Source organism: Pleurotus ostreatus, assembly GCF_014466165.1.
Source record: "Pleurotus ostreatus strain PC9 chromosome Unknown scaffold_5, whole genome shotgun sequence".
In the NCBI taxonomy this organism is placed as follows: domain Eukaryota; kingdom Fungi; phylum Basidiomycota; class Agaricomycetes; order Agaricales; family Pleurotaceae; genus Pleurotus; species Pleurotus ostreatus.
Window position 1 is genome coordinate 1,927,001 of NW_023503160.1, and position 26,808 is coordinate 1,953,808.

Below are 26,808 nucleotides of genomic sequence, written 5' to 3' on the forward strand. Positions count from 1 at the left end.
TTGAATGCTTGCGGTTGGATTCTGTGTCTTGTCGAAAGTTAGAAGGGATCGCGAGAAACAATCATATTCAAGACGAGAAAACAAGCAATTACAGGATGCATACAGTTCTACGAGACACACATATCCCAGTCCGTTTCATTATACCTATACAACGCACCACCTCCAACAAACCCTACGATAAGCAGGTCCTACACTTCAGCCAGAGCACATGAGGCATGCTTCCTTGTTCTCTATCGAGCAAAGTAGCTTGGCCTCCTCCAGCTCTCGTTCCTTCTGTCGCTGGAGAGCGGCGGCGAACTCGGGATCCGCTTCAGCAGCCTTCCGCGTCTTCTCGTCCAGATTCAGCTCCGCCACGCTTTCCGTGATCGTAGTAGTAGTCGCCACCGCCGCCGACGTGCTGGAAGACGAAGCGACGGTCGTCGATACATACGAGGCGGCACGAACGGGCGAAGTCGAAGACGGCGTCACAGGGGTTCGGAGACCAGTTCCATTGGCGGTCGTAGATAGGGTAGTTGAGCGTCCAGCCGCCTGTTGCTTCTTTGCATCTTGGAGCACAGACTGATCTACCGTGAACTGGATAGCTTGGGCAGCAGGGCGCGTTCGGAGGTAGTACATCCCCGTCTTCAGACCCTTCTTCCAGCCGTAGAAGTGCATGCTAGTTAGTTGGCCTAGAGTAGGCGCTTGGAGATGGATGTTGAGACTCTGGCTTTGACAGATGAACGCTCCTCGGTCGGCAGCGAGGTCCAGTACCTTCTTCTGGCTGATCTCCCAGACGGTCTTGTAGATAGCCTTGACGCGATCGGGAATTTGTGGGATGTTCTGGACCGAACCGTTGTGCGCAATGATCATGTTCTTCATCTGGTCGTTCCAGAGGCCAAGGTCGACCAGCTCTCTGAGGAGCCAGGGGCAGACCACTTGGAATTCACCAGCAAGGACACGACGTGTATAAATATTGCTAGTGATCAAGGTTCGTCAGCAATGGTCATTACTCGTATGAGAGCTATATGTCCTACCTCGTGTAAGGCTCGAAGCACTCATTGAAGCCAAGTATTTGACTAGTAGAAGCCGTAGGCATAGGAGCAGCAATGAGCGAGTTCCGCAACCCGTGCTTGGCAATCTTCGCCTTCAACGAAGCCCAGTCCCAGAGATCCGTGGGGGTGACGCCCCAGAGGTCGTATTGTAGTTTCCCTTGAGAGGCAGGACTGCCTTCGTACGTCTCGTAAGCGCCTTCCTTCTCCGCCATTTCGCAGCTAGCCTCGAGACCGGCATGATAGATGGTCTCAAAGATTTGCTGGTTCAACTCTCTGGCAGCGGGCGAATCGAAGGGGATGCCGAGAGCCATGAACGCGTCGGCGAGGCCTTGCACACCAATGCCGATGGGGCGGTGGCGCATGTTCGACTTACGTGCCTCGGGTACGGGATAGTAGTTGATGTCGATGATACGGTTGAGGTTAAACGCGACGACTTTGGCGACGTCGTGTAGCTTCTGGAAGTTGTATGTACCCTTGGAGATGAAAGATGGGAGTGCAAGGGACGCTAGGTTGCAAACAGCAGTCTCGTCCGGCGAGGAGTACTCGATGATCTCCGTGCAAAGATTGGAGGACTTGATGGTGCCGAGATTCTGTTGGTTAGATTTGCCTACGATGCGGCGTCAGGATATGAGAACGAACAGCGACGAGGGGCTTACGATTGGCGGCATCCTTGTAGAGCATGAAGGGACCCCCGGTTTCAATCTGTGACTCGAGAATAGCGTACCACAGCTTTTGAGCCGGAACGGTCTTCCTTGCGCGTCCCTCCTTCTCGTATTTCTCGTACAGAGCGACGAACTCATCACTGTGTACTTCGTGTAGGCCTGGGGCCTCGTTGGGGCAAAACAAGGACCAGTCTTCATTGGCCTCCACGCGTTGCATGCTAAATGAGACATCAGAAATGGCAAGCTGTATGATGTGCCCATGACGTACAAAAGGTCAGGGATCCACAACGCGTAGAAAAGGTCACGAGCACGAGATTCTTCCTTCCCGTGGTTCTTCCTCAAGTCGAGGAAGTCGAAGACATCGGCGTGCCATGGCTCGAGGTAGATAGCAAATGCGCCAGGGCGCTTGTTACCTCCCTGGTCAACATATCGAGCTGTGGCATCATACGCCCGAAGCATTGGTACAATGCCGTTCGAGTAGCCGTTGGTGCCAGCAATGTAAGATCTACCAATCGTGATTAGGCGAGAACAAAATCAGTACAGCTGCAATCACTTACCCAGTGGCTCGAATGCAGTGGATGTTGAGCCCAATTCCACCAGCTGTCTTGCTAATCATAGCACAACTCTTCAAAGTGTCGTAGATTCCCTCTATGGAGTCGTCCTTCATGCAGACCAAGAAGCACGAGCTAAGCTGTGGGTGGGGAGTACCAGCATTGAACAGAGTAGGAGAAGCATGCGTGAAGTATCGCTCCGACATGAGGTTGTATGTCTCGATAACGCGGTCGATATCAGCTCCGTGTATGCCAACAGCCACACGCATGATCATATGTTGTGGGCGCTCCGCGACGCGTCCATTGATGCGAAGGAGGTAAGAGCGTTCAAGGGTTTTGAAACCAAAGCTATCGGTCGTTCAGCAAGTAATGCGTAGCCAAGGGATAGGCCGCTCACTAGTTGTAATGGAAATCACGATTATAGATGATGGCGGAGTCGAATGTTTCCGCGTGCTCCTTCACTATGTTGTAGGTTTCTTCAGAAATCATACCAGCGGGGCGTCCGTTCTTGGGGTTTACTGGCGCGCAGATGAGCGCGATTCGCCGCCGCTAAGTGGTTCACTCACTATAATGGTACAGATCGTGGATGACTTGGGAGAAGTTCTTCTTCGTTTCTTTGTGCAGGTTGGAGATAGCAATACGTGCTGCGAGGACCGCGTAATCGGGATGCTTGGTTGTCAAATAAGCAGCGGTCTCCGAGGCGAGGTTCTGCGTCGCGTTAGCTGTGATCCTGGTGACTAAGCACTGGGTAGAGACACCCACATCGAGCTCAACGGTCGTTACGCCCTGATACACACCAGCAACTACTTTCTGAGTGACCCTATGGTTGACATGTTATTGATATCCGACGGAGGGTGGCCTGTATACGCGTAACATACTCAATTGGGTTCACATGATTCATGTCGAGACCGTAGCAAAGTTTGTCGATCCTTGTTGTGATCTGGGAGGATGTTGAACGCGAGTCCGAGAGATACTCAAGGCATGAACATACCTTATCAAATTGAACGCGTTCCTTGCGTCTGTTATGACCAGTAGAGTGAGTTTGAGAAACGATGTGAATGCTGATCAGCGACGTACCCATCTAAAACTGAATTTCAGACTAGTCGCAGGCACAAGAGTCCATGAGTACGCACCTCGCTTAAAGACGTAGGCCATATCTGCCGATAGTGGAAGGAAGGTGGCCAACAGATGGTGGTAGGAAGGTAAGGAGGAAGAAGAGGGACGCGTCGCGTCGCGCTAAATAGGGCCTGGAAATCATGTGATACACTCGGTCACTTGACATTCAACGATGGTCGAATTCTCATGCACCTTCCACCTTTTCACCACGTCCGACGCGTTCCCCTACCTCCAAGAATTCTGTGGACTCGTGTTTGGGCGATTTTTGCACCCATATGCTGGGTCTTACTCCCGATAGCTATTGCGAGCCCCGGCTTTGAGGACCCAGGGTCATATCATGGCCAAGTCGTTGGTATACGTGAGTACGGTCACGGTCTCAGTTGACTGGAACACGAAGTGACCTTGGCCATTAGAAATCGGCAACTCGTAAGTGGAGACCTATGTTTCCCGATTATAACCGCCTTAATCTGCGTATAAATGCAGCTACTCGCGAATAACGTGGGCATACAAAGTTCCATCTTGTGGGTTTGTGTTGACCATGGGCAAAGATTTCAAAGTAACGATACCAATGATAAGAACGGTCACGGGCAGCATATGCGAACTATTCCTTCTTGGGTTTATTTCGGCAAGAACGAAATAATGTACGGGGTAAATTCCCGAGCTTGACTTGATCATCGTTGCTGACCATTGGTTAGCGCAGGCGACAAGGCTAAACAAGCCTATCTGGTCGATCCCAAGAACGCTGTTTGGAATATCAATCGACTATTGGGCCGCAAGACAGAAGAGCTATCACACGAAGATATTGAACGCTGGCACTTTCAAATCCAAGATCGAGGGGGATACCCAGTCATCAAGGTCCAACATGGCGACAATACTCGGTTTATCGTCAGTATTTCAACCATGGTATGCACTTTCGAGGGGGTGTTCATCGCGATTTCACAGACCCCGCAAGACGTTATTGCGGCAATCATAAAGAATCTGAAACAATCTGCTGAAGATTCCCTGGGCCACCCAGTAACTCACGCCGTCGTAGCCGTCCCACCATGTATGTAACTTTCCAAGAGTAACCACGGTATGCTGAGTGCCTGTGCGTACTATCTAGTATATCTCGAAACACAACGCGAAGCGGTCAAAGATGCAGCCCGTCTAGCAGGTCTAGCAGCTTTGCGAGTGACTGCAGATTCAGTATGTATAGGCCTGGATCACGGCTTCAGCAAAACTTCGGCCGAGTATTACACACTGGTATACGACCACGGCGGTGAATCACTCGACGTCTCTGTCCTCTTCATCGAAGACGGTATCTTCGAGCACCTAGCAAATGTCAGCAACCCCCATATCGGTGGCCGTCAGTTCAGTGATGGGATTAAGGCGTATCTTTTGGAACAACACGCTTGGAAGTCGGCGATGTCGAAGGACGTACATTTGAACCCTTGGGTGTCTGCTAGATTTGACGAGGAGGTGGAGAGGGCGAAACGCTTGTTATCGACGGGAGACGAAGTGTACATACAGATCGACGATTTCTACAATGGGAAAGCTTTGAGGGAACGCCTGACACGCTCGAAATTCGAAGAAATCAGCCGGCCATTACTTGAAAAGTCGCTGGCTGTAGTAAAGCAAGCCCTTCGAGAGGCTCGAATTCCAGAAGGCGAAACTCTCCATCAGGTACTTCCGTCGTGCTATTAACCGTCGACGGATTTTTGAGGTGTTCGTTCTGTCAAATAGATTCTCCTCGCCGGCGGCTCCTCAAATATTCCTGCAGTCAAGCAAATGCTGTCGGACTTCTTAGGGAAACCAGTAAGCCAGACGGCATTGCCAGAGGAGTCCTCCATCCGAGGCACCGCTCTCCAAGCCGCTATATTCAATTCGCCAGTCGATGATATCCTCGGGAATTTCGAAGTCACACCATGGGGCGTGAGCGTCCTCACCCACGGCGGGAACATGACTCGTATGATTCTGCCATGGAGTATAACTCCAGTGGCTCGCAATATCAGGTAAATAGCGCCTCCCTCCATTGCTCTAAACTTATCATCGATCATTTCGTTGTAGTTTTACGACGACTGTAGACAACCAAGAAAATATAACGATTGAATTATATAAAGGCTACGATTCTGTTGCGAGAGGAAACAAACAATTGGGCCAATTCGAGATTCATGGGCTTACTCCTGCTCCAGCCGGAGTTCCTGAGATTGTCATCGGTGTTGAGGTGGATGCTGGAGTTGACCAACTCAAAATCGGCGTGCTCGAACAGTCTAGGTTGGTCTGTCAGTACCAATGTACCGTATAAATTTACTGAATAGAATTTGTAGTAACAGGACATGGTCGACTGTATTGTTACCGGAGCGTAGTGGGCAGTGGGAGGACGCGTTAGAGCGACAAGCCGTTGAAGCGCAGTCTGACCTGGACCATGGAGTTGCCAGACGCCGGCTGGTCGTCTTTGGATTCCTAAGTGACCTCGTCGAAGAATTGGCAGAGCAGTTGGGATCTCAGCCGATGAAGGACGACAATGTAGCCAGGCTAGCAGAAATATACCTGGACGGAAAACTGTGGATAGAAACGAACAAAGTCGATGCGACCACAGAGGGCATAGTGGCACAATTGATAGGTGGGTTCCCCTTCCCTTCATTCTCGCGTTCTGGCGAAGTAAACCCATGGTTACACAGTTCTTCAAAAGCGCATCGACCCTGTTGGCATAGTTGAGTTCTCCAAACCTACCAATGATAAACGCAACGATATTTGGGATAGGGAGTATACAGAGCTGTAAACTCTTCAATAATGAGAAGGTCGCCGTGCCTTACCTTACAAAGAAGTACGGCGCTGAGCGCTGTAAATCTGCCTTGCTTGGAACAGCTCCAGAGAAGGTCGATTCTTTTGCCTAAAAGGTGGGGATGATGCTCCCAAGTAAATCAAATGTTGCAGCAAATGCGATTCAAGTAATAATACAGGTGGGACGAATTTAGTCCAAAAATCACCATATAGAATTCAAATCCAAAAGAGATGCATAATTGAGATGGGACGCGCCCACCCCATCAATGTTACTCCTCGTCGCTATCTGTCGCCTTCGCTTTTGACTCTGTTTGATCTGCGCTAGGAAGGTCGTCCCCCAACTCAAGGACCGACGGAATGGGACTGCTCTTGAAGCTGCTCGGTTTCGAACTCACTCCGGCAATCCTGACACTTAATCCTGGCTCCGTCTGAACCTTGCGAGCAGGTGTAGCCGCCGCACTTCGTTTACGATCGAGTAGAATGCTGGCAACTGCGGCTGAATTGGAACGATGCGGCGTAGTGAGGCCTAGTGCAGAGCGCTCTGGCACGTCCAAAGCAGAAAGCACTTGACGTTGATCGAAACTACCACGTTTGGCACGTCTAGGGTCCTGCAAAACCGCATCGCTGGGCGATTCCGCTTCCAAGGTGATCTTGGCTGGGCGAGGGGAGGATGGCGCACTGCGCGATCTATGCATCTTGAACTTCCGGTAGCGGCGCGGCCCAGCAGGTCGTGTCTCAATGGGTTTCACGTCCTCGCCTGCAGGAGAAATCTCGAGCGGAGCACGCAGTGGTTCGCCGTGAGCGCCCTCCGCGTCAAACTCATCATATATTTCCTCTCCTATAAGTTCTAGGGGGGGAGGGAGGTCATCGCGGATGCATACATGAAACAATTCGCCAAAGACTTGCCTTCAAGTACATCCTCAAGCGTGATGATCCCAAGGGGCATGATGTTAGGATCTAGAACTTGAAGAAACTAATGTCGCTAAGGATTAAAGGGCGAAAAGCATATACATGGACGTTACACTTCACCTCTTTCGCGCCTTCTTCACCAAGGACAGCATCATCTGGCATACTTTGCTCTAGATTCATGGTAGGCTTCTTCGGCGAACGGCTTCCAAGGGTAGACACTCCAGACTCAATATCATCCTTCTTACGACGCGAACGTTTGCTCTTCTTCTCCTTCTCTTCGCCCTCCTGGCTTTCATTCGAATCGCTATCGCTGTCGGTCATGCCAACTGTTTCCTTTAACCTCTGCCTCAAACTCCTCTTTACAACGTCCGCGGCTTCCTGGACACTTCGGGCCTTCTCGACGCTTTGGCGGCTGACAACTGCAATGTGCGAACGACCCTCTTGGAATTTGTCGAGGATGCCCAAGAGGGATTCGTTCTGAGGTACACTGGGGATCTTGTTCAACGGCATCTTGCGAAGTGGAACCGCCTCTGGTTGGTAGCCATGGGTTAGAGACGTTCGTCTACCGATTGACTAATTGAATAAAACTACCTTTGGGATCAAGCAAGACACAGTGTTTGACAAGAAATACACCAATGATTCGCTTGACCATACGAGGCTTCTCTGCAATCCATTTGCTAGACTCGGCATCACCAGTAGGAGGGAGCGCAATTTCCTCGTAGACGGGTACGCGACTGTGTCCCGTGGCAGTAATCTTCTTCAGCGTGTCGTAATCCAGTTTAGCATCAATTGACAACATGAAGACATCAGCGATGGGTGTCATGGCCTGATGATTGATTATGTTAGCAAGAAGATCATGCGAATACCAACTCTTTACCTGCCGCACGACCTTCTCTTGAAGATCGAGTGTTGCCCCAATGATAGTGACCGTGTCACTTGCTAGGTCACCCCCATGATGCATCATTTCTGCGTGCATGTTGATGAGCTCCTTCAGCTCTGAAGCATATATATCATATATGTGAGTGGACTACTTTGCACGATGCGTAACAGAGATTAATTACCTGCACGCCTATAGATAATTCCGTGGTGTGATCCAAGGACAAACTCAAGAAGTTTAGCTGTCGGCCACGATATGATTCCCTATATATTATTTAGTACATTCCCATACCTCATATCGGGAGTGTGTGACATACGAGCGCATATATCAAGCATTTCGTCAATGTGGCGAACTTGGCGCCGAGGTACAACCCATAGCGCGTAAATAAAGATTGAGGAATGATTTCAGCGAATCTACGCGGGAAATCCAATCAGCCACCGGCCTGCACTCCATGTAGAAACGCGGTTGCCTTTAACAACTTACATTACAATCAGCGTCGTACTGACGACAACACTCTGGACGCCGCCGCCGAGCACGGGGTCTGCTATCACCGGCAGCGTCTCATTCGTGATCATGTTGGCTAGAAGAAGCGTCACCAGAAGCAGATGTCCATTCTTCCGGACAGGCTTGATCTTGTTGGCGTATTCCCGCTGCTTTCTGAACGGCGGGCATATCCAAGTCAGTTAATTGCGCTGCGCGTCGACCGCACTGCGGTATGCATGGGAATCACTCACGGCGTCCCACTCATACTCAATACATTTAACTGAGTCTCATCCAAGCTCAAGTAGCCAAGCGTGAGGCCTGCAAACAGTCCAGAAAGCAAGACCAAGACCGGGATGAGGATTGGGAAGACTATCGACTCCACTCCAGAGATCTTTCGCTTTTGGAAGGTGTGGTAGTGGGGGTCTGCATTGTAGCTCTTCCAAAGGCCTTGTACGATGGCGAATACGGAGTAGATGGCTCGAGAAGAAGAGACGCTAGTGCCAAGGGGTCTTGGTACCATAGGAAGGAGCTAAGAGGAAGAGCCAAGCCAGAAATCGCCACCCTGAAGTCCTTGGAGAATGTGGCTGTGCGGCTGGGTCATCCATTTAGCGCCCATGATACGACTGCCAAAGTAGCTCTGAAGAGCGTGTCCTAGCACAGCTGTATAATGAAGACACATATAATACATATAAACCCAATAATACATATCCCCGCGATAAATATACTACAACGAATCACCATCCGAGTCTTCGAACTCAGGAACTCTCTCGAGCGGGTAATCCTCACACATGCGCGCAATCCGCGTGGCCGACTGGAGGGCCCGCTGGATGGTCGACCATGAGGACGAGGTAGGCGGAGTATGTGTCAGAATATCTATAAATCAAGGTGAGCCACCACGTCAAAAGGCAAACTATTTACAGGACGACGGACCTTGGAATAAGAAGATGTATCTAGCGACACGATCAACCGGAAGCTCTACAGCATCCCGGAGGGACTTCGCTGTCTCTGCATCTATATCGAGGGAGTGTAGTGCCTCGCTGCATGCGATGAAGGCAGACTGGATCACATCCTGATTGATCAAGAAGGCATTGGCTGTGCCCCATGAGCTCGAATCTCTGCCCAGGGCGCCAACAAATGACTGGCTAGCAGCGATCAGGGAAGGCGCATGAGAGCGGACCACCTGGGCGAGGGCCGGGGGGATACCTTCCTCGTAAGATGACAATGAGCGTAAGGACGCTATATAATAGCGTTCTGATCGAGCGATTTCCTTGCATGAGAGCATCGCGCGCCTAGCGGACTGCCAAGTTGACATGAGCGCTGGATCCGACAGCGATGGGAGTGAAGGTCGCAGCGGATGGAAGGGCGATGGGGAAGGAGAATCGCAGCTGAAGCTAGAGAAACCTGTCCCTAGAGCAGCACTCATCGGGCTTAGAAGCGCGGAGGTGGGAGAAGCAAGACCGGAGTCTTCATCGCAACCAACCGACCACCTCCGCCGGTACTGAACTGAACTTGAGGGTGTTCGGCTTGAATATATTGGGGAAGAAAGAGTCAGAGTTATGGCACCGGGGGGTCGAGATGATTGCGAGGCTTCGTCGTCGCTCAGGATGAGATGGAACTGGGGTTTCTGCGGCTTCCGATGATCAAGTTCCGTATTTAGACGAGGAAGGGATGCATTTTTTGACGGGGATGGAGTCAAGCTGGGTGTTGGACTGTCGGAGTTGGGCTAGAAGGACTCTTAGTTAGCGTCGCAATCGTTTCCGCAGACAACTGAGATCGCTTACACCATCCCGAGCAGCAAAAGGGGAGTGTAGCTTCAACGACTGCACCCTGCGCAGCCTCTCTTCTCTACTTAGCGATGAAACCCGCAGCTCGCTGGTTTCCACGGAGGCAGCACTCTGGGTGAGATTGAGATCGCCGAATGTATCCCGTTCGAAGGCCAACTTGATAGGCGCAAGAGGGCGCACACCATCCCTCGACACGGACTTGGCTTCCTCCGCTTCCTCGAAGAGCTTCATGATAGGGCTGGCGTCCATGAATTGCGTTAGGAAGGGTAACGGTTTACGTTGGCGATGTAGGGTTGATGCAGTCGAGTCGTTAAAAGGCAGCATACCAACGGGACTGTTGGGAGGGGCGGACACTTGGAGCGTTTCGTAGATATCAGCATCAAGACTATCATCACCCGCATCACCAACATGATGTTGATGAACGAACGAGTCTAGTGGTTCCAAATGGAATAACGGTGTGCTGGGAAATGCTGGCTCCCATATCCCCGGTGTGATTTCTTTGTCATAGCCACCACGCGCTCGATAGTTCGCGATCATTTCTGATAGCGGCGAGGTCGAGCACAGGCCAGAGTCAAGATCACTTGACAGAGGGGAGAAGAGCCCTGACGAGGACGATGATGTCAGGTCGGGCGTGTCGGGCGTCGACAGCGGCGCAAGAAGGTGGGATGGCCTGGAAGGTCCCGCTGCGCGCTGCATAGTGAACAGACGGTCATGCACTGCACGATGGGCTACTTGAGTCATTATCTGCGAATTCGAGGGGTACGTAGACGGAACGGATATATCGGAACGCCCTATGACTTCCAGAGATGAGGGGGATATGGGGGGGAGCAAACCAGGCAAAGAACAAGCAGAACACAACTCCCCCCGGCTTTAAGTAGCGCAGCGTTCGAAACGGTGGCTATGGTGAAAGTTGGGCTGCAACTGGCGGGCTGGCTATCCTCGCTGGCCGTCTCTGGCCGAATTACTAGTAACATGAAGCATCGCAGGGCGTTGCCCTGTATCAAACGCATACCAAGGTGGATATGTGGACGGGTTGCCAGGCCGACGACAGCGATATCGAGGAAGTACCCCGGCTTCATCCTAGTTCGCGGGGTTGTTCAATTGTTCCGTTGCCAGCTGAAACTTCCGCCCAGAGGGGCAAGCCCTGGTAATCCTTCTGAAGTCTGGGTCCCATAGACACACATGCACAGCGATAAACTGAGCCAGAGAGCGCAGGCTGAGGCCATTATTCGGAACAGCTAATCAATCCAAACCCGTCCAGATTATGGTAGTGATAGAACGTCGTAAAATGCCTTCTTCGGGAGAAGCAAGAGAGCCATAGATGATGCATCAAGTCGTGTAGATGTATTGGAAATGGTGGTATCGGAGAAGTTGATGAGGCCCCATCCTCGACAATAGTCCGTGGGTTTGCGGTGGGTCGTGTTTGATAGTTGTGATCAAAACATATAGCATCGCCATTTGAGTGAGGGTCCTCGTAGATCCTCGCGTGTATTACTCCAGGGTGGTCTTGGGGTAAGGAATGGCCTTTCACTGGTGGTGAAACAGTTCACTCAACCACCGCTTGAGGCCGCACAGGAGAACCTCTTCAGTGCTCTTGGCCGAGTCCGATCCGTCTGCTTTGAATCCAAACATGGTCAAACGATCCCCTGAGCCCGCTACTTCTTTCTATTTTCTAGTAGCTTTCTGGGCTGTGGAGGGGTCCTAAACTAGGACAGAACTATTGAATTGTGATTTGATTACCACGTGGATTTGACCATCATCAACTAGCAGCTCCTTGAGTGATTCTGATACGATAGGAATATATCTGAACTTGACAGCAAAGGAAGGACCAAAGGATAGAAATATAGGGGACAGGAATAGCGAACGGTATTCACTGTACGCCATGGAAGTCAATAAACGTGGAACGCTTTACAGTCTTACCAGCATCTACTATAGTATTGCTTTTGGAGATTTCGTGCATACTGGATATTTCATTGTATCTTTGAATATACATCTCAACTCCGTAGTATACCGCCCACTTTGATGACGCTTCCCTTACCTGCATTAGCGTCACTGCTCTGACTTACTTGCTCCTCGATGACACTGACCTGGATCCAGGAAACCGATTGTAGTTTCCCGAAGGACCGAAGATACACGAGCCGTAAGGTGACCGCTCCACGCACTGTACCTGACTGCTTATTTCCCATAGATATTCTTGTTCGGACCGCTGTAGCAAGTAGAAGTCTGTTTCTGTGAATAGGCTCGATAGGACAGTGATGGATGATGCATTATATCGCCACTATTCTCTGCCTGGAGTACTTGGAAGGTCCCAGCTGGAGACGCTGTCATCCATTACTCGTTATTTGTGCCATTTTGAATTACTCCATGCGCACCATGGAGTTGCAGTCGCTGTTCTCTGTCGCCTCGGAAGAAGGTACAGGCGAAAGGCTTGGCTGCTCAGCACCAGCGCTCTCAACACTTCGTTTCGTGTGCCTGTACGGAGTCCTCTAACGACCTGGGCTTGAGATTGACCACGCAGCAGCCTTCGAGTTCCAGAAATCTCGAGAAGAGGGCGACGGGGAAGAGGAAGTCAGGGGTAACGTGACTGGTCATAGGGGCTGCGCTGAACCACGCCGTGGGGCAAGAACCGCAAGGTGACGTCAAAAAGTCAAAAGTGACCTACTGCGGGGACCCGAACGATTTCCTCATTGCAAGTACAAAAGGCGAGCTCACAGCGACATCCTCCTTTCTTCCCTATTCCCATCTTCCCCCTCACGAAATCCCACATTCCGCAACACAACCTGCAAAGTTGATAATGGCCGACCCCGTGTGGACTGATGGGATCTTGCTCAAGGTCTGTGTTCCACGAATCTCGAGTTTACGGCACAGAGTTGATGCAGTTTACCTCAGATTGCGAATGTAATCACATATCTGTTCTTTTTGGGCTCGAACTTGTATACGGTCGCTGCCCCAAACGATATTTACTACACTGGAAAGGAGACGTATATCACGCCAGCTCCATGGGCATTCCTCATTTGGTGCGTGTTGAACGCGTTGTCTGTCGTGTACCAGCCTCATTGCAACCATTCAGGTCTTTGATTCACTTGCTGCTTCTTGGAACCGTCATCTACCAATTCTTCCCCGCCGGCAAGCGTGTTATCATTGATGGTATCTCATGGAGATTCCCCCTACTTGGCCTCCTGAACGCCATCTACGTCAACCTCTGGGCAAGCCACCACTACATTATTGGTGAGCCTGCTTTTCGAGCCGGAAGCTAATATCAGTGGCTAATAACTACATCAGCTTTTGTGTTCTCGCTCTTCGTCAGCTCCGCAGTTACTGTGCGTACTTCAGCCATTTTGTACCCTTAGTCCTTACACTTTTCGTTCTAGCACATTTACTACATCGTCAAAAAACATCACTCCCCGCAAAGTGCTGCTGACGAAGTCTTCGTTCACTTGCCGTTCTCACTTTACCACGGTTGGACAACTGTGCTTGTCATCTTGACTGCCTTCGAGGCGTTTGGTGTTAGCGCCTTTGACCACAAGGCTGGCGTTTGGACCAAAGTTTTCGTCTTTCTCGCATTGTACGTCCTTCTCCCCTTCTTTGCAATCCCACGTATGCTCATCCTTGATCAAGGTTCTTCCTCGAGGGCACGGCTGCCGCATACGCTTTCTCCACTCCCGAGGGCGATCTCCCAGCGTCGGTCGCTATTGCCTGGTCGCTCTGGGCCATCTTCTCTCACCAAAGGTCTTCGGCTTTCATCCACTGGTCGGCACTCGCTTTCGCCATCCTTTCGTTGTTCTGGGTGGTCAAGGGTGCCTACGGGCTCTGGGCCACTAGCGGCGGACGCGTAAGACTCGATGATGAGGAACGCGCACCCCTTGTCGGCTCGTCGTAAATGCACAGCAGAGATTGTCATGGTTGGATTATGACACTTCACCCACCAGTATCGTATCTTTCTTTGTATCTGTATTATATGACTGCCCGAATACTCTGTTGTTCCCCTTGATACAGCCTGGGGCCTCGGCTACGCGAGTGGTCCTACGCCCCGTTGAACTCAGTTGTTTCGACCTCACGGGCGTGCGATATGTCGTACCTGCCATCAATCTTGAGACAAAAAGCATCACTTGTCTGTCAACGCTATGCGCAGTCAAGCTTGCTATACGATACACATGGAAGCTTCGTGCTAGGTCGTGCTTCATTAACCCACAGCAGCTTGCAGCATGTCATTCCTGTTGGTACTCCTGTCCCTCCTATACTTTATCACGTGACTAACTTTTATGTCACAGATGAGCCGCATTGTCACACCCAGCCACAGTCGTTCCCTTCTGATCGCAACTTACCCGCATGCCCACAGGATGAATACTATGCCGATATTAGCCCAAGCGTGAAACCTCGCAAGGTAGGACTATGCAGAACGTTAGGCCCCAAGCCATTATGAAACTGTCGACTTCTCTTCCCCATGTTCTCACCCGACTCGAATGGTCCGCTGGTTTACCGTTTACGCGCCCAGGCCACTGGCCAGAGCCCCATTCCACGGGTGATTGACCGGGCTGATGTTGGGTGGAAATACTGATGTTTGGTAAAGTGCTGGATCAGCCCAGTACCATGGTCAGGCGACGCACGGCTTTCGAAGAGCTTAAACTGTTTGATGGCCCTCGGTGTCTGGTAATCGGTGTGCGGTAATAGAACTCGAGGAAGGAAGAAGTCGAGAAGTCGACCGTGGCGGCCAGAAGGTTGAAGAGGCCCAGAGGATTCGGTGGACATAGAGGTTTTGGGGTTTGAGGTGAGTTTGTCGACGGAGATGTTACTGTTCTCGTATGCCTTACCATTAAGTCCAAGCAAAGTCTAAATGCGAGCGGTGAGCGAGCCCCTTGTCCTTGGCTTTGGGTTGGAAAGCGTCTTGCTGGGGCAGACTGAAAAATTCGATGTTACAAATGCATGGGTCAAGCCTTGTTTTCCCTCACACCGACACTAGGGGACATCCGACGGATAACCTCGCAGTGCGCCAGATAAGACGACTGTGTCGTCTAAAGTTACCGATCCGTGGGTCGTCGCGCTGGTGCGAATGTGCTGAGTGCTCTCGCTTACTCTCACTGTGTTTTGATTCATAACAGAAGACCTGTCATTGGATCGCAAAATCAATGCGATTCAATTGCACAACCGTCTTGAGCTCCGACGCTTGTGAAGACTACGTACGCAGTGTGCACACGGTGCATCGTGATGTACGCTAGCCTTCCTATACATTCGAATTTCGCAGCAGCAGCAACGAGTTCTGTATCACATATTGCATATCAAGAATCTTTCTTGTTTTACCTCTTCCCATTTAGATGCCCGCATTCCACGACATGCACGTTTGAGCTTAGAAGCGAGAACTGCGGGTTGATGTTTCCTCCGCATAACACACCATCGTAAGCATCCGGCGTACGTATAATACAAAGTACACTAACAATAACCCATGGAATAGGTACGCAATCAGATCACAACTTTGTTCCCGCCCGTTGGGTCACATAGCGCGCATAGGCGATCTTTGTTCCCCATACCGCGGGTTTGGGTGTGAACGAGGTAATCAAAGTCATATACGGGTCCACTGTCTCACGGCTCATATATCTTTTCACTCGACATTGTGCAGCAAATTGCGCGCGAGCCCGTCGTGCGTACAAGCAGGTATGAACCACCCCCATTCCAATTATAAACTCACATCCTCTGATTGGACCTGGCCGCAGTATCTTCATTTCAGACATCCGAATGTCTAAATCATCCGGTACCGCCTGTTAGAAGTCGGGTTATCCGCAATCGCTGGACCCAAACCCCCGACCGGTCTTGCACGCCTTGCGAACTTGATGGGCACGGTGCGATTAGACCGCTTCGACACACTGACATCGTGCAACTTTGGTGGTGCAATCCCTTACATGCCCATCTGCCAAATCAGAAAGAATCGTTTGTTTATTGGTTATCGTGGAGCGCTTCGACGTGTCTTTCGATATTGCGCCGATAGTCACACAGAGATAAATCATTCGGTGATCCTGACGGCGCTTGTGTATGTGTTTGCTATGTCAATAACTTTCCCTTGCACGTCTGGATCGTGGAGCTCTCTTGTGATCACTATGGCGAACGCGGTCATCAGCCAACAAATTAGACGAGTCACTCATTTCAAGGCAACACATCAACCACAGGAATATAACAATTGAATTACGAAGGCAAGCATCGCATATCATATTCTATTCGAAACACTTAGATTAACGTAGACATTCGTTTCGTTTTCGTGCCGGCATCCCTTGTGAAACGTAGACATCCAGTTACCATTGCTCCGGGCAACGTTCACACCATGGTCATTAGCCTAAATGCACCGACGCCCATCGACAAGATAACGGTAAATGGACGTAGGTGAGTTACCGCTCAGCCGTCGTGGAACAATCAACCCACGACGCTGGGACGACAGGCAGCATGAATAATCCACTCCAAGGTACCGGGCGAGGTCAAAAACAAAAGTGTTCCGTAGAAGATGGACGTACCTCACCGAAGCAGAGGCAACGCGAAAGGAAAGAGCTTATTTTTGGTTCGTAATACACAAATTGAAGGTCGCGGAGTTGATTGTGCAAGACCGTGCGACAATGATGTGTTCCGGGAACATCGAGGTATTCTAACTCCATTCTCGCGCCTTCGAAGGTTGTCTATTTCCCTCCCTTGAGAAGTTTGTTTATCTTCGCATAAGCGTCTATTGAATAAGTTCGGACAGGTACACTTTCCACCGAGGTTAAGCCTTGAGAGCATTCACCAGCTAGTAGCTACTACTTACCACCACCTCTTCGTCGCCACGAAGTTGCTCGACTACGTGCAAAGCCCGCTTGGGCGCTGATCCACTCGGTGTGCTGTGAATCTGACTACGAGGGTCACTCAGCCGAACTGCTAGATCTGATGGTAGCTGTTGTTGATGGGCCGCCTCCGTTTTAGTGTTGCCGCCGCTGTGAGAACAACGGATGACTCTACCATCAAATCGGGAGCTCTGTTCTACCAGTTCCGAATGCCCGGTACAGGCGTGGACGCTCTCGACAGAGCTCGATCGTAGATCTTCTTCCAACAACTTCTCATGGCAGCTCCAAGGACTCATGGCGAACCTCTACTGATTGACGCGAGGCGCATAGTCAAAATTTCTCGATGAGAACTATACGGAAGTAAGTATGTTTTCGCGTTGCGATGCACAACTCACGCGTCGTGATTGGCCATTCCTGCTGATACGGCATTCGGTGACCTTCACGAATAGTGGCCTCTCTACGGGTAGAAATGGTATAAAAGGGTGCCGACATAGCAGTGTTTGAAGCAGAGAACCTCGTCTCTTCAACTCCAGCAATGGCCTTCAAGAACTTCTCGTCCCTTGTCCTCCTGACTTTGGCATCTCAAGCCGTCCGAGGCGCTGTCATGAAGCGTGCTACTTGCGCTGACGGACGTACTACTGCGAACGCCGCCTGCTGCGTCCTATTCCCCATTCTGGATGACATCCAAGAGGCCCTCTTTGATGGTGCCGAGTGTGGTGAAGAGGTTCACGAGTCCCTTCGACTCACTTTCCATGACGCTATTGGTTTCTCGCCAACCAAAGGGTATGTGCAAACTTCGCATCTTCGTGAATGGTGACTGACAACAAACACCCAATAGTGGGGGAGGTGCCGACGGCTCTATCGTAACTTTCGACGAAATCGAAACTGCTTTCCACGCCAACGGTGGAATCGACGACATAGTCGATGCGCAGAAGCCATTTATTGCTCGCCACAACATCTCCGCCGGTGACTTGTAAGTTCCTTTGGGAAAATTCGCAGTGAACCCATCTAACGAGTTATTGTAGCATTCAATTTGCTGGCGCTGTTGGTGTCAGTAACTGCCCAGGAGCTCCAAGACTCAACTTCTTGCTTGGTCGCCCGCCAGCTACAGCAGCTTCGCCCAATGGTTTGATCCCTGAACCATTCGGTACGTTTACTTCTTTGGTACTATCAGTCATGCTCTAATAGTGTACATCAGACACCGTCACCGATATCCTTGCCCGTATGGGTGACGCTGGCTTCAGCCCGGAAGAGGTCGTTGCCCTTCTGGCCTCGTAAGTCAAACAGTAACCTATCTACCCATCTTGAAAATTGACGAGCTTCGATAATCGCAGACACTCCGTTGCTGCCGCAGACCACGTCGATGAGACCATTCCAGGAACACCCTTCGACTCCACTCCAGGAGAATTTGACTCTCAATTCTTCATCGAAACCCAACTCCGTGGCACTGCTTTCCCAGGGTAAGCGATCCATTACGTCGATCGTAGTCGCCAATCTCACTTCTTGAACAGTGTTGGCGGTAACCAAGGAGAGGTCGAATCGCCTCTTGCTGGAGAAATCCGTATCCAATCAGATCACGATGTACGTCTTTTCCACCTAAACTCGCTTTATTGTTCTGATCAACTGTCTTTCTAGCTTGCCCGTGGTATGTATTCAGCTTGCCGGTATACTACTTAATCTCAAAGGTTTGATTAGATTCTCGCACTGCTTGCGAGTGGCAATCCTTCGTTAGTGAGTACAAGCAACACCATTTCTAGGCCTGATCGCGATACTGAACATCCTCTAGACAACCAGGCCAAGCTTCAATCCGCTTTCAAGGCTGCTATGGACAAGTTGGCTACACTCGGTCAAGATCGCTCAAAGCTCATTGACTGCTCTGATGTTATCCCTGTCCCCAAGCCATTGCAGAGCAAGGCCCATCTCCCTGCTGGCCTGACGATGAACAACATCGAGCAAGCGGTACGTGGAGAGTTCGATTCACTGATTTGCTTTCTCACTCAATTGCTTCTTTAGTGTGCTTCTACACCCTTCCCAGCTCTCACTGCCGACCCTGGCCCAGTCACTACTGTCCCCCCTGTGTAAGTCTCAAGTTCTCCTGTTGACACGTAACTCAACAGTTGTTCAGTCCCCCTTCGTAAACCGTGATGACCATAAATTTGATCAAGCGCCACTTTCCTTTTCATCAGCGGGTAGCATAGTCGTGTCGGGTTTTGTTTAAGTAATATACCTCCTAGAATCAACTTTCCTTTGGATCGTCCATAACGTCGAGACTTCCTGAGTGATAGATGCAACAAGCATGCCATCCGATATCTATCAGCGTTCACTTTCTGCGAAGTTGTTGCCCTTCCGATGTACCGTTTTCGAGATTCAAGCTTCATGTCTACCCGCAAACCATGGCATTCTCATTGTGCTTGCCTCCTTACTTATCATCCCTCTTCAAAGCCCCGTCGATGGTAGGCTCTGTGCATTATTGGTCTCCAAGAGGTCATTGTAGAGCGCAGGTGCGGCATCATCTTGGTTGTCAAATTTCTAGAGAGCCCTCCCTCTTCAGAGCTTGGACTATCTTTATCTGCTTCTTCATTCTTGCGAGTACAGCCGATTTATGCTCCTACTCGCGTCTATACGATGAAACAGAAGTTGCAGGGCAAAAAACTACCGTTTTAAGCGGTCGTATATAGGTCTCGTCAATGAGCCTAGCGCGTTCAGCGCCACGTACTTCAATCACACAAGTAAACAGGTTCGGCGACAGCTCCGTAGTACACTTAAATCTCTGTTAGAACAAGGACCAACAACCAGACATTCAAAGAAAGTGTAACATACATGATAGCTCTTTAAATCCATGGAACATTTACCAGTTTCCTCAGTGAAGCTGAAACCCCAGAGCAGATTCATGGTGTCGATAGCCTATAATATACACTTTGCATAAGATCGGTGGTAAGAGAGCAAGGTCGCACTTACTATTGTCCTCTCCGTCATCTCTATCCCAGGACAGATACGCTTGGGGTGCGATAAGTTACTCCGAACGGTGTACTATCAGTGATACTTACTCGGCCAGAACCGAAAGGAAGTGTGTCCCTGAGGCCGTCAGAGCACACACCGTCCTTAATCCCGAATTCTGATTTCACATAGCGTTCCGGGTCGAAGGTATCGGGAGACTCGAATATCCCTAAAAGATGAACATCGGATGGATGCAAAGTGAGGTGGGCATATCATCACCTACTTGCATCATGGTATATCCCCCCTAGAAGGATGTGAGTAATTGGACCAGTTCAAGTGGTACATTGACAAAGAGGTGTTCATAACGAGTATAGTGCCTTCTGGGATGAGGTATTCTTTATACTAATCAAGGCGAAGGTAAATCAGTGTTGTGGTACCCATGGATTCAGTAGGGGCCAGAAATTCTTACACGAATGTCCTTGGACACAGCATGGGGTACAGCACAGGGAAGAATAGTGCGAAAGCGATGGGTCTAGGAAGGTTGAGGCTGAGATCAATATATTGATATGAACGCTCGAAGTTTACCTCTTTTATTAGAGCACGAATATAGTGTAGATGCTCGAAGTCCTCTAAAGTTGGCATGCGGTGGTCACCAATCACTCGATCAATCTCAGACTGGGCTTTGGCTTGGCAAGCGGGATTGCAAGCTAGAGCCAGGATGAAGGTCAGGAGGAATGCCGAGGATGTCTCGACGCCCCCATCCATCAATACATGGCTCAGTCCGCTGTTGGAGATGAACAAGAGATCTCGAAGGCCGTATTTACCTAATTTCCTCAGCCGACAAATCGAAGTGAGTTGGATGATCGAGGATCTTCTCCAAGAATGATCCAGTTCGCTCTCCAGCGGTGTATCGTGCTTAGAAGTCTTTATTGATTTCGTCGAAAAAGCTGGCGCCCGTCTGCTTGACCTCCTCACACAACCCTTTCCATTTTGCCCAACGAGCGGGACTCAGCCTCAGAATATCCAATGGCGGCTGCGCGAATGGGTCTGCCAAGTGAGAGAACTTCTTGATACTGTCAAAGAATAACAGGTACTTGTTGTCTCCGAAATCGGATAACGATTTCCCATAAAGGAGGGATACCAGTATCGAAGACGTCATTCGCTTGATGTGAAGAATAAAATCCTGTGGATCAAGCTTTCAACTAGATCTACAACGAGGAGAACATGACCAACGTCGGGGAATGAAGTATATCGTGTGCCAGCCTTGTATACTCTATCTGTTGCATTGGAAGATAGCTTGCGATTGCTTCGCTGCTTAGGAACGTATGATAGACTTTCCGACTCCCTCTGAACAAACGGCTATCTGTCGGAGTAGTCGTATTAGTTGATAGATATACGGCCCTAGCTGCACGATAATTACCAAGATTGGGTATACACCCTCCGCCCGTTGAATGAGGTAGACTTGGGGACGATCTCCACTAAGAAGGCCTTGCTTATCCAGAATTTCCTTCATCGTGGGGGCGTTACTCAGAATCACCATATTTCGGTCCAAGATCTTGAGCTAAGGGGTGCCACATAAACCGCCTTCCGTTCCCTCTAAATCAACAGACTGACCGACACTAGTTGGCCGTACTCTGCTGCCCAGCGTGTAAACCTACCACGACGAGTGACCGAATTAGCTTATACTAGGCGTGCAGGCACTTACTGAACAAAGGACGTAAATCTCGGAAAATCACTTGCGTTTCCTAGCAGAAACTTAGTGGGAGGCCCAGGAGGAAGAAAGCGTTCTCGGCGACCAACCCCCCAAAATCGCGACAAGACGACGGCTGAAGACGAAAGTAGAAGAATCAACACAAGGATCGTTGAACTGGTGGGATATCTGTGCAATTGACAGCCAACCAGTCTAATCATGGTGTTTTATAGCCATCCTTCCAGGTATAAATAAATTTCCTAACAATCAGCATGCTTCCAAAAGAAAGGTGTCAGTCCTGTGAATGAAACTGCCATCGCTGATCGTCTTGAGGTCGCCTATTACGGGCGATCCATGGGGTCTACTGGTACTCGGAGGCTCGGTGTGCTGGTCTTGATTCTTTGTCCTATCTTCATTTGAAGAACAGCTTCGATGGCACTATCTGAGCACCACTTATCGACGTCAGGTGAGCATCAACAATTGGCCTAGAATACGACAGTGTCTTCTTTGTCGTTATTGGTCTCCGCTTTCGAAGACATATAGCGCCGATACAATCCAGCTGTGCAGTTTTAAGGATTCCGTGCAACAGCGCTGGTGCGGCCCGTGTGCTTTGGGCCCCTCGTGCCCTTCCATTTGCTGGTCGCCCTTTTGATCTTCAGATCTGTCAAGGGTATGTATTGTGATGTATGTTCCGTAATCCTGACACTGTCCGTGTGTTATATGGTTACCCAGCTATCTCTCTTCGCACTAGGATCATGTGAGTAGACGATTGTGCCGTCGCTGATACCATGAACTCACTTCGCATCTTCACTGGTATCAATCACCAACTTCACGGTCTTGATTTCGAATCCGCGGAAATCGAGTTTCACGAAAGTATCTGATTGACTGGCATGGTCGGTGGAATGTAAATGGAGTCCACTCTGTTCGTCCTCCAAAAAGTTTGTGAGATATGCCTTGGCCACAGGAATATGGCTTGCAATCCTTAGTTGAGCGTTGGCGTGTCCACCGAAGGCCTCATACAGACGAAGGATGATCGTCGTGACTGATTTTTTGCCCTTCGTGGCGGAATATGCATCGTCTTCCCCACGCTTTATGGTTTCGAGAACTACATTTCTCGCACCTTCGAGAATGAACGGCGACTTCGGGTAATTCAATGGGGAGATGCTATGCTCCACAAAGCGAACTACACTAAATTAGGTTCGGCGGGCCATGAGGAGAAGCTGAAGAACTCACGATAAAGAGGAGAATTGAAGAGATAAGCCGCCATTGGTACGTCCGATTCCAGGAAATGACCCTCGTGGGGTAGCACGGCCCAGGAGAACTCGTGTTTGCCTACTCGTGTCAAAAACCCGTAGCACGATATACTGAATTGACAAACCTTGGTCTTGTTCTGCGTCCGGCGCTGTTGCGGCTCTGAGTAACGAAATCCGAAGGATATTCCCCGTGCAAGAGAATCCATACTTAGATTCCGACAAGAGCGCAACGCCATAGCCAAACTCGCTCAAATCTGCGTACTATGTCCACGATTCAGATGATGCGCGTAAAGTGCTGATTAGGAATTTACCTTATGTCCGCAGACTTCGAACTTTGCCATGTCCCAGGTCGTGTTCTTGTGCGTCGGGCGTTGGACGAAGCCAAATTGAGTTTCATAAGTGGCGTTATCGTTATGGATGTTCAGTGGGAGTTCGACTAAATAAGCATGAGTGGTATGTCAGAGGAAAGTGGTGTCATATCTACATTTCAAGAATTCATGCCGTTGGTGCCAGTCGACGACTGCGTCGAAGACGAACATTGAGCGTGATTGAGGCTTGAGGGTCGCTGTGTTGCCCTATTGTGAACCTATCCCGATGAAGGTATGGCTGAGATCTTACCTGAAGTGGCATCAAGCGAAATCTGTCACTTTATCAGCATACTTTAGGCAAAGGATATAAATCTGAATTACTGTAACATCGATTGAGCTCTTTCCATATTGAACTTGAGCCTTGACAGTACCGCGAAGAGGACCATACTCAACCACCGAGACTTTGGAGAATGCCAAGGGTGTGGCCGTTTCCAGATGATGGATTTCGACATCTAAGGAAGAAGTAAGTATTCGAGTCGGACACGCCTATCTTGGGGCACCTTACCCCAGGCGTCCCAGTAGTTGGGCCGGTCCTCGAAGATGACGAGGCCGCCTGTTTGTCCCTCCGTGATAAGTTCCCGTCTGAAAAGAGTCAGTACACTTAAAAGATATACTGCATGATCTCCTACTCACCCAAGCTTTAGATCAAGCAAGCTCGTGATACGTCCTTTAGATATCGTCAACTGAATGAAGGCATTGCGAAGCACGAAATGGTCGGAGCCATTTGTGTAAACTTTAATAGATTTAATTGATGATATCAGGTGAGGGAATGAAATGCAGACCAGAGACGGGAGCAATGTCGTTCAAGTCCGAGATAGCTTGGCTTGGTCCGGCAGCTTTAGCACCCATAACACAATATGCAACATCTTCCGTGCGAGAAACTTGCAGACCATGGGCTCTGACGCCCTTGGAACGGTTGAAGGGCACCTTCACAACCTGTTGTCGAGGGAAGAAGGTGGTGTTGTAGGCTATAAGCTGTTGAATGTTTGAAACTGTAGCCGTAGTCATCGGACGAGAATCTGGGAAGAGAACGCTGAAAGCTTCATCGAGCATGGCATCGCCGTCTTTACGAACTTCAGCGTAGAGCTTTTCGGCATCGTCGTATACCATTCCGCTGTAAAAATACGTTTAGGTGAGTTATGAAAGCCTGATAAGCGACGTACATTGCAGAGCCGGGAAGGACTGGAGGTTCGAAGTTAATACAGTCACTTTTGCTGCCGATCAAAGATCATGATCTGCTGCTTACCATCGTGGACTATACGAAGATACGTGAGTGGTGTAATGTCATGGTGTTCACTGCACACTCACATTGGTTCAAAAGGACCTTCTCCCAGCATTCATCTATCCTGGATTTGGGGTACACAAACTTGGATGACTTGTCGCAGAGAAGGGTTGCCAAAGTTGATGCGTGCTACAACAGTTTTGAGTCGTGCGTGGCAGTTGAACTTATACTGCTCCTACCTCGACATCCCGTAACAATATCTCAGAGTGCCTGTTGCCCTTCTTTATCGAGCCTAGTATATTGAGTTATACCGTCGAAGCTTTGTTGTAGAGCACTTACCATGGGACGTATATGTGCCGCGATGGAACTACATGTGAAGACCTCAGACATATGCCCAATCTACAGTTCAAACGATAGGATCTACCTCCAAGTATAGTTCGCCATGCCTGAACAATGCTTCAGCATCGAATATCAAGGTTTGTAATTCGTACACACCAGTTTGGCAACGTCTTGCCACCCTTCGATGATTCATTCAAGTCCTCAAAGAACTCGTCAACAGAGTGGCCCATACTGACGGGCGGCAATTCCCTATGAGTGTTCGTAACAGCTCTGATGCGACGAAGCTAGGAAATACCGTATAAGCGCATGTATACGACAAAAGAACATCGCTGAACGCTTACATTCTCCAACATCTTCGACAAGGGTCCTCCTCCTCCATCGCCATTCCCAAAGACAAGCAATGCCGTATCCGAAGACTCGAGATTCTTGTGGTTGTTGATAGCCTTGTTCACGTCTCCCGTCGTTGCTTGCGCTGTGTAGGTATCAACAGGGGTCATGTGGCAGAGAACTTGTGTGCCATCAATGCCAACCCAGTTGAAGGTCGAGTGAGGGAATTTATTTCTGAGGTTCGTTAGTATAACCGACGGAGGCGGACGTCGACGTAGGCTTACATATTGTTCCTGCGAAGGTCTTAGCAGACGCGTCAAATTGCGACAGGACTTGAGAGCTCACCAGGACAGCTTCTGTGTAAAGAAATACTTCATCCCCGACCCTCTGATGATTTGTGGCAGAGCACCAGTAAGGCCAAACGAGTCGGGCAACCACGCTGTATCACAGCGGATCCCAAATCTTGACTGGAAGAAACGTTGTCCAAAGAGGAATTGTCGAACCAACGCCTCCCCAGAAGGCATGTTCGAGTCGTTTTCAACCCAGGAACCGCCAACGAGGTGGAACTTTCCGTCCAGGACCTTTTCTTTCACTCGGTCGAAGAGCGGTGGGTACAACTACAGAAGAGACGTTAGACCGTCAATGAAAAGACGCGATGGTGTTGGGATTTACCTGCTCCAGCCACTTATACTGTTGTGCGGAGCTGCAGGTGAATCTGTGTTCCGGGTAGCGCTCCATGAGGTCAACTTGAGTCGACCAAGATCTGGCAACCTTCTGTTGAGTGACTCTGTACGGCCATAGCCAAGCCGTGTCGATGTGGCTAAGGGGGGATGTAAGCCACAGTCGTTAGCTGGATAGCAGATACGCGTACCAATGACCTATACCCCAAACAAGTGACTTCTTCGGTCCTTCGTCATAGATAGCAGCACCCTTGCTCTCCCAGCCCTCGCCAAATACCTCCTCAGCCAACTTACGTGCCCGGTTGATATCGGACGCGTCTCCCTTGTTGAAGACGTTCATGATCTCATTGGCCGTGCTCAAGGCCTTGTTTTGCAAAGGCGTATTCCCAGGAAGCGTATCCGCAATCTCGCGCAATGTGACGAAGTCCCAAAACAGCGCCCATGCCTGCTGATTTGGTACTACGAGGTCGGCGGAGGCAAGTGTAAAATAACGGTTCATCTATGGGTTCAAACTTCAGTTAGGCGAGTACGAAGTAGATCGAGACGTGATGTAACGTACGTCGGGGGGTTGGATGGTATCGCCATTCCAAGGCACACCAAACATACCGTTGCAACTAGACTCGATTACGAATTCATGGAAGCCTTTCTGTACTGCTTCAGGAGGGATTATATACTCGACCCTCCGGTCGCCTCCGTAACCACCTGTGATGCCTACATAATGCCGCATGAACATCGGGGAGTCAATATTGGATGCAGTCCTACCTTGCAGCGGCAAGCCGTCAACTGTGTAGATCATAGCCTCGCAGCCAGGATCGAATTCGACTATCCCGAAATCAGCAGTATAGCACAGAGCACGACACGAGCACGTACATTGGACGCGTTCGTATTGCTGCCAATATCCAGGAATTGTAACGCGGACCTTCCACCAGTGGTTCGTCTAATGCCAGCCATGTTAGCTGATGACCGTAGTGTGTATGAATTACTGACCCCTGCAAAACACAGTTCCGATCAGCATATAG

The 26,808-nt window shown here is 50.0% G+C and overlaps 9 protein-coding genes across 9 annotated transcripts; 3 read left to right on the forward strand and 6 right to left on the reverse strand.

The window, feature by feature from the left end:
- Window positions 1–195: 195 nt before the first annotated feature.
- Window positions 196–3,399, reverse strand: CDC22 (ribonucleoside reductase large subunit Cdc22; the record flags this gene model as incomplete). The annotated part of the gene is made up of 12 exons (XM_036777223.1): window positions 196–955; window positions 1,014–1,638; window positions 1,688–1,911; window positions 1,962–2,198; window positions 2,251–2,592; window positions 2,642–2,762; window positions 2,811–2,952; window positions 3,007–3,064; window positions 3,123–3,184; window positions 3,236–3,263; window positions 3,322–3,331; window positions 3,378–3,399. The coding sequence occupies 12 exons, from the start codon at window positions 3,397–3,399 to the stop codon at window positions 196–198; spliced, it is 2,631 nt and encodes an 876-aa protein (XP_036630843.1).
- Window positions 3,400–3,546: 147 nt separating this feature from the next.
- On the forward strand, window positions 3,547–6,121 carry KAR2_1 (ATPase with role in protein import into the ER; the record flags this gene model as incomplete). The annotated part of the gene is made up of 11 exons (XM_036777224.1): window positions 3,547–3,718; window positions 3,774–3,786; window positions 3,844–3,858; window positions 3,909–4,001; window positions 4,056–4,206; window positions 4,279–4,405; window positions 4,463–5,022; window positions 5,083–5,351; window positions 5,407–5,613; window positions 5,667–5,962; window positions 6,021–6,121. The coding sequence occupies 11 exons, from the start codon at window positions 3,547–3,549 to the stop codon at window positions 6,119–6,121; spliced, it is 2,004 nt and encodes a 667-aa protein (XP_036630844.1).
- Window positions 6,122–6,392: 271 nt separating this feature from the next.
- Window positions 6,393–8,912, reverse strand: PC9H_007697 (uncharacterized protein; the record flags this gene model as incomplete). Its single annotated transcript, XM_036777225.1, has 9 exons — window positions 6,393–6,970; window positions 7,030–7,096; window positions 7,153–7,562; window positions 7,624–7,858; window positions 7,910–8,028; window positions 8,094–8,172; window positions 8,226–8,322; window positions 8,393–8,566; window positions 8,644–8,912. 9 exons carry the CDS (start codon window positions 8,910–8,912, stop codon window positions 6,393–6,395), a joined length of 2,028 nt encoding a protein of 675 aa, XP_036630845.1.
- A 204-nt stretch (window positions 8,913–9,116) lies between these two features.
- PC9H_007698 (uncharacterized protein) lies at window positions 9,117–10,872 on the reverse strand (the record flags this gene model as incomplete). Its single annotated transcript, XM_036777226.1, has 3 exons — window positions 9,117–9,265; window positions 9,323–10,115; window positions 10,174–10,872. The coding sequence occupies 3 exons, from the start codon at window positions 10,870–10,872 to the stop codon at window positions 9,117–9,119; spliced, it is 1,641 nt and encodes a 546-aa protein (XP_036630846.1).
- A 2,098-nt stretch (window positions 10,873–12,970) lies between these two features.
- PC9H_007699 (uncharacterized protein) lies at window positions 12,971–14,056 on the forward strand (the record flags this gene model as incomplete). The annotated part of the gene is made up of 6 exons (XM_036777227.1): window positions 12,971–13,009; window positions 13,066–13,193; window positions 13,247–13,404; window positions 13,459–13,496; window positions 13,548–13,741; window positions 13,795–14,056. 6 exons carry the CDS (start codon window positions 12,971–12,973, stop codon window positions 14,054–14,056), a joined length of 819 nt encoding a protein of 272 aa, XP_036630847.1.
- A 3,452-nt stretch (window positions 14,057–17,508) lies between these two features.
- Window positions 17,509–19,055, forward strand: VPL1_5 (Versatile peroxidase vpl1; the record flags this gene model as incomplete). The annotated part of the gene is made up of 10 exons (XM_036777228.1): window positions 17,509–17,756; window positions 17,812–17,946; window positions 17,999–18,120; window positions 18,172–18,247; window positions 18,308–18,433; window positions 18,485–18,554; window positions 18,609–18,618; window positions 18,669–18,704; window positions 18,760–18,932; window positions 18,987–19,055. 10 exons carry the CDS (start codon window positions 17,509–17,511, stop codon window positions 19,053–19,055), a joined length of 1,065 nt encoding a protein of 354 aa, XP_036630848.1.
- A 526-nt stretch (window positions 19,056–19,581) lies between these two features.
- On the reverse strand, window positions 19,582–21,196 carry PC9H_007701 (uncharacterized protein; the record flags this gene model as incomplete). Its single annotated transcript, XM_036777229.1, has 10 exons — window positions 19,582–19,734; window positions 19,794–19,877; window positions 19,932–19,970; window positions 20,021–20,139; window positions 20,194–20,214; window positions 20,382–20,442; window positions 20,496–20,685; window positions 20,735–20,825; window positions 20,886–21,093; window positions 21,140–21,196. 10 exons carry the CDS (start codon window positions 21,194–21,196, stop codon window positions 19,582–19,584), a joined length of 1,023 nt encoding a protein of 340 aa, XP_036630849.1.
- A 29-nt stretch (window positions 21,197–21,225) lies between these two features.
- On the reverse strand, window positions 21,226–21,821 carry PC9H_007702 (uncharacterized protein; the record flags this gene model as incomplete). Its single annotated transcript, XM_036777230.1, has 4 exons — window positions 21,226–21,273; window positions 21,331–21,471; window positions 21,525–21,564; window positions 21,616–21,821. The coding sequence occupies 4 exons, from the start codon at window positions 21,819–21,821 to the stop codon at window positions 21,226–21,228; spliced, it is 435 nt and encodes a 144-aa protein (XP_036630850.1).
- A 495-nt stretch (window positions 21,822–22,316) lies between these two features.
- On the reverse strand, window positions 22,317–26,804 carry AMS1_1 (Glycoside hydrolase, 38 vacuolar alpha mannosidase; the record flags this gene model as incomplete). The annotated part of the gene is made up of 25 exons (XM_036777231.1): window positions 22,317–22,347; window positions 22,399–22,783; window positions 22,834–22,932; window positions 22,979–23,114; window positions 23,165–23,289; window positions 23,338–23,418; window positions 23,472–23,493; window positions 23,543–23,673; window positions 23,727–23,803; window positions 23,855–23,954; window positions 24,004–24,335; window positions 24,385–24,403; window positions 24,530–24,632; window positions 24,683–24,735; window positions 24,783–24,810; window positions 24,868–24,889; window positions 24,939–25,066; window positions 25,124–25,388; window positions 25,455–25,726; window positions 25,782–25,929; window positions 25,981–26,288; window positions 26,349–26,500; window positions 26,552–26,611; window positions 26,660–26,726; window positions 26,790–26,804. 25 exons carry the CDS (start codon window positions 26,802–26,804, stop codon window positions 22,317–22,319), a joined length of 3,159 nt encoding a protein of 1,052 aa, XP_036630851.1.
- Between the last annotated feature and the right edge of the window lie 4 nt (window positions 26,805–26,808).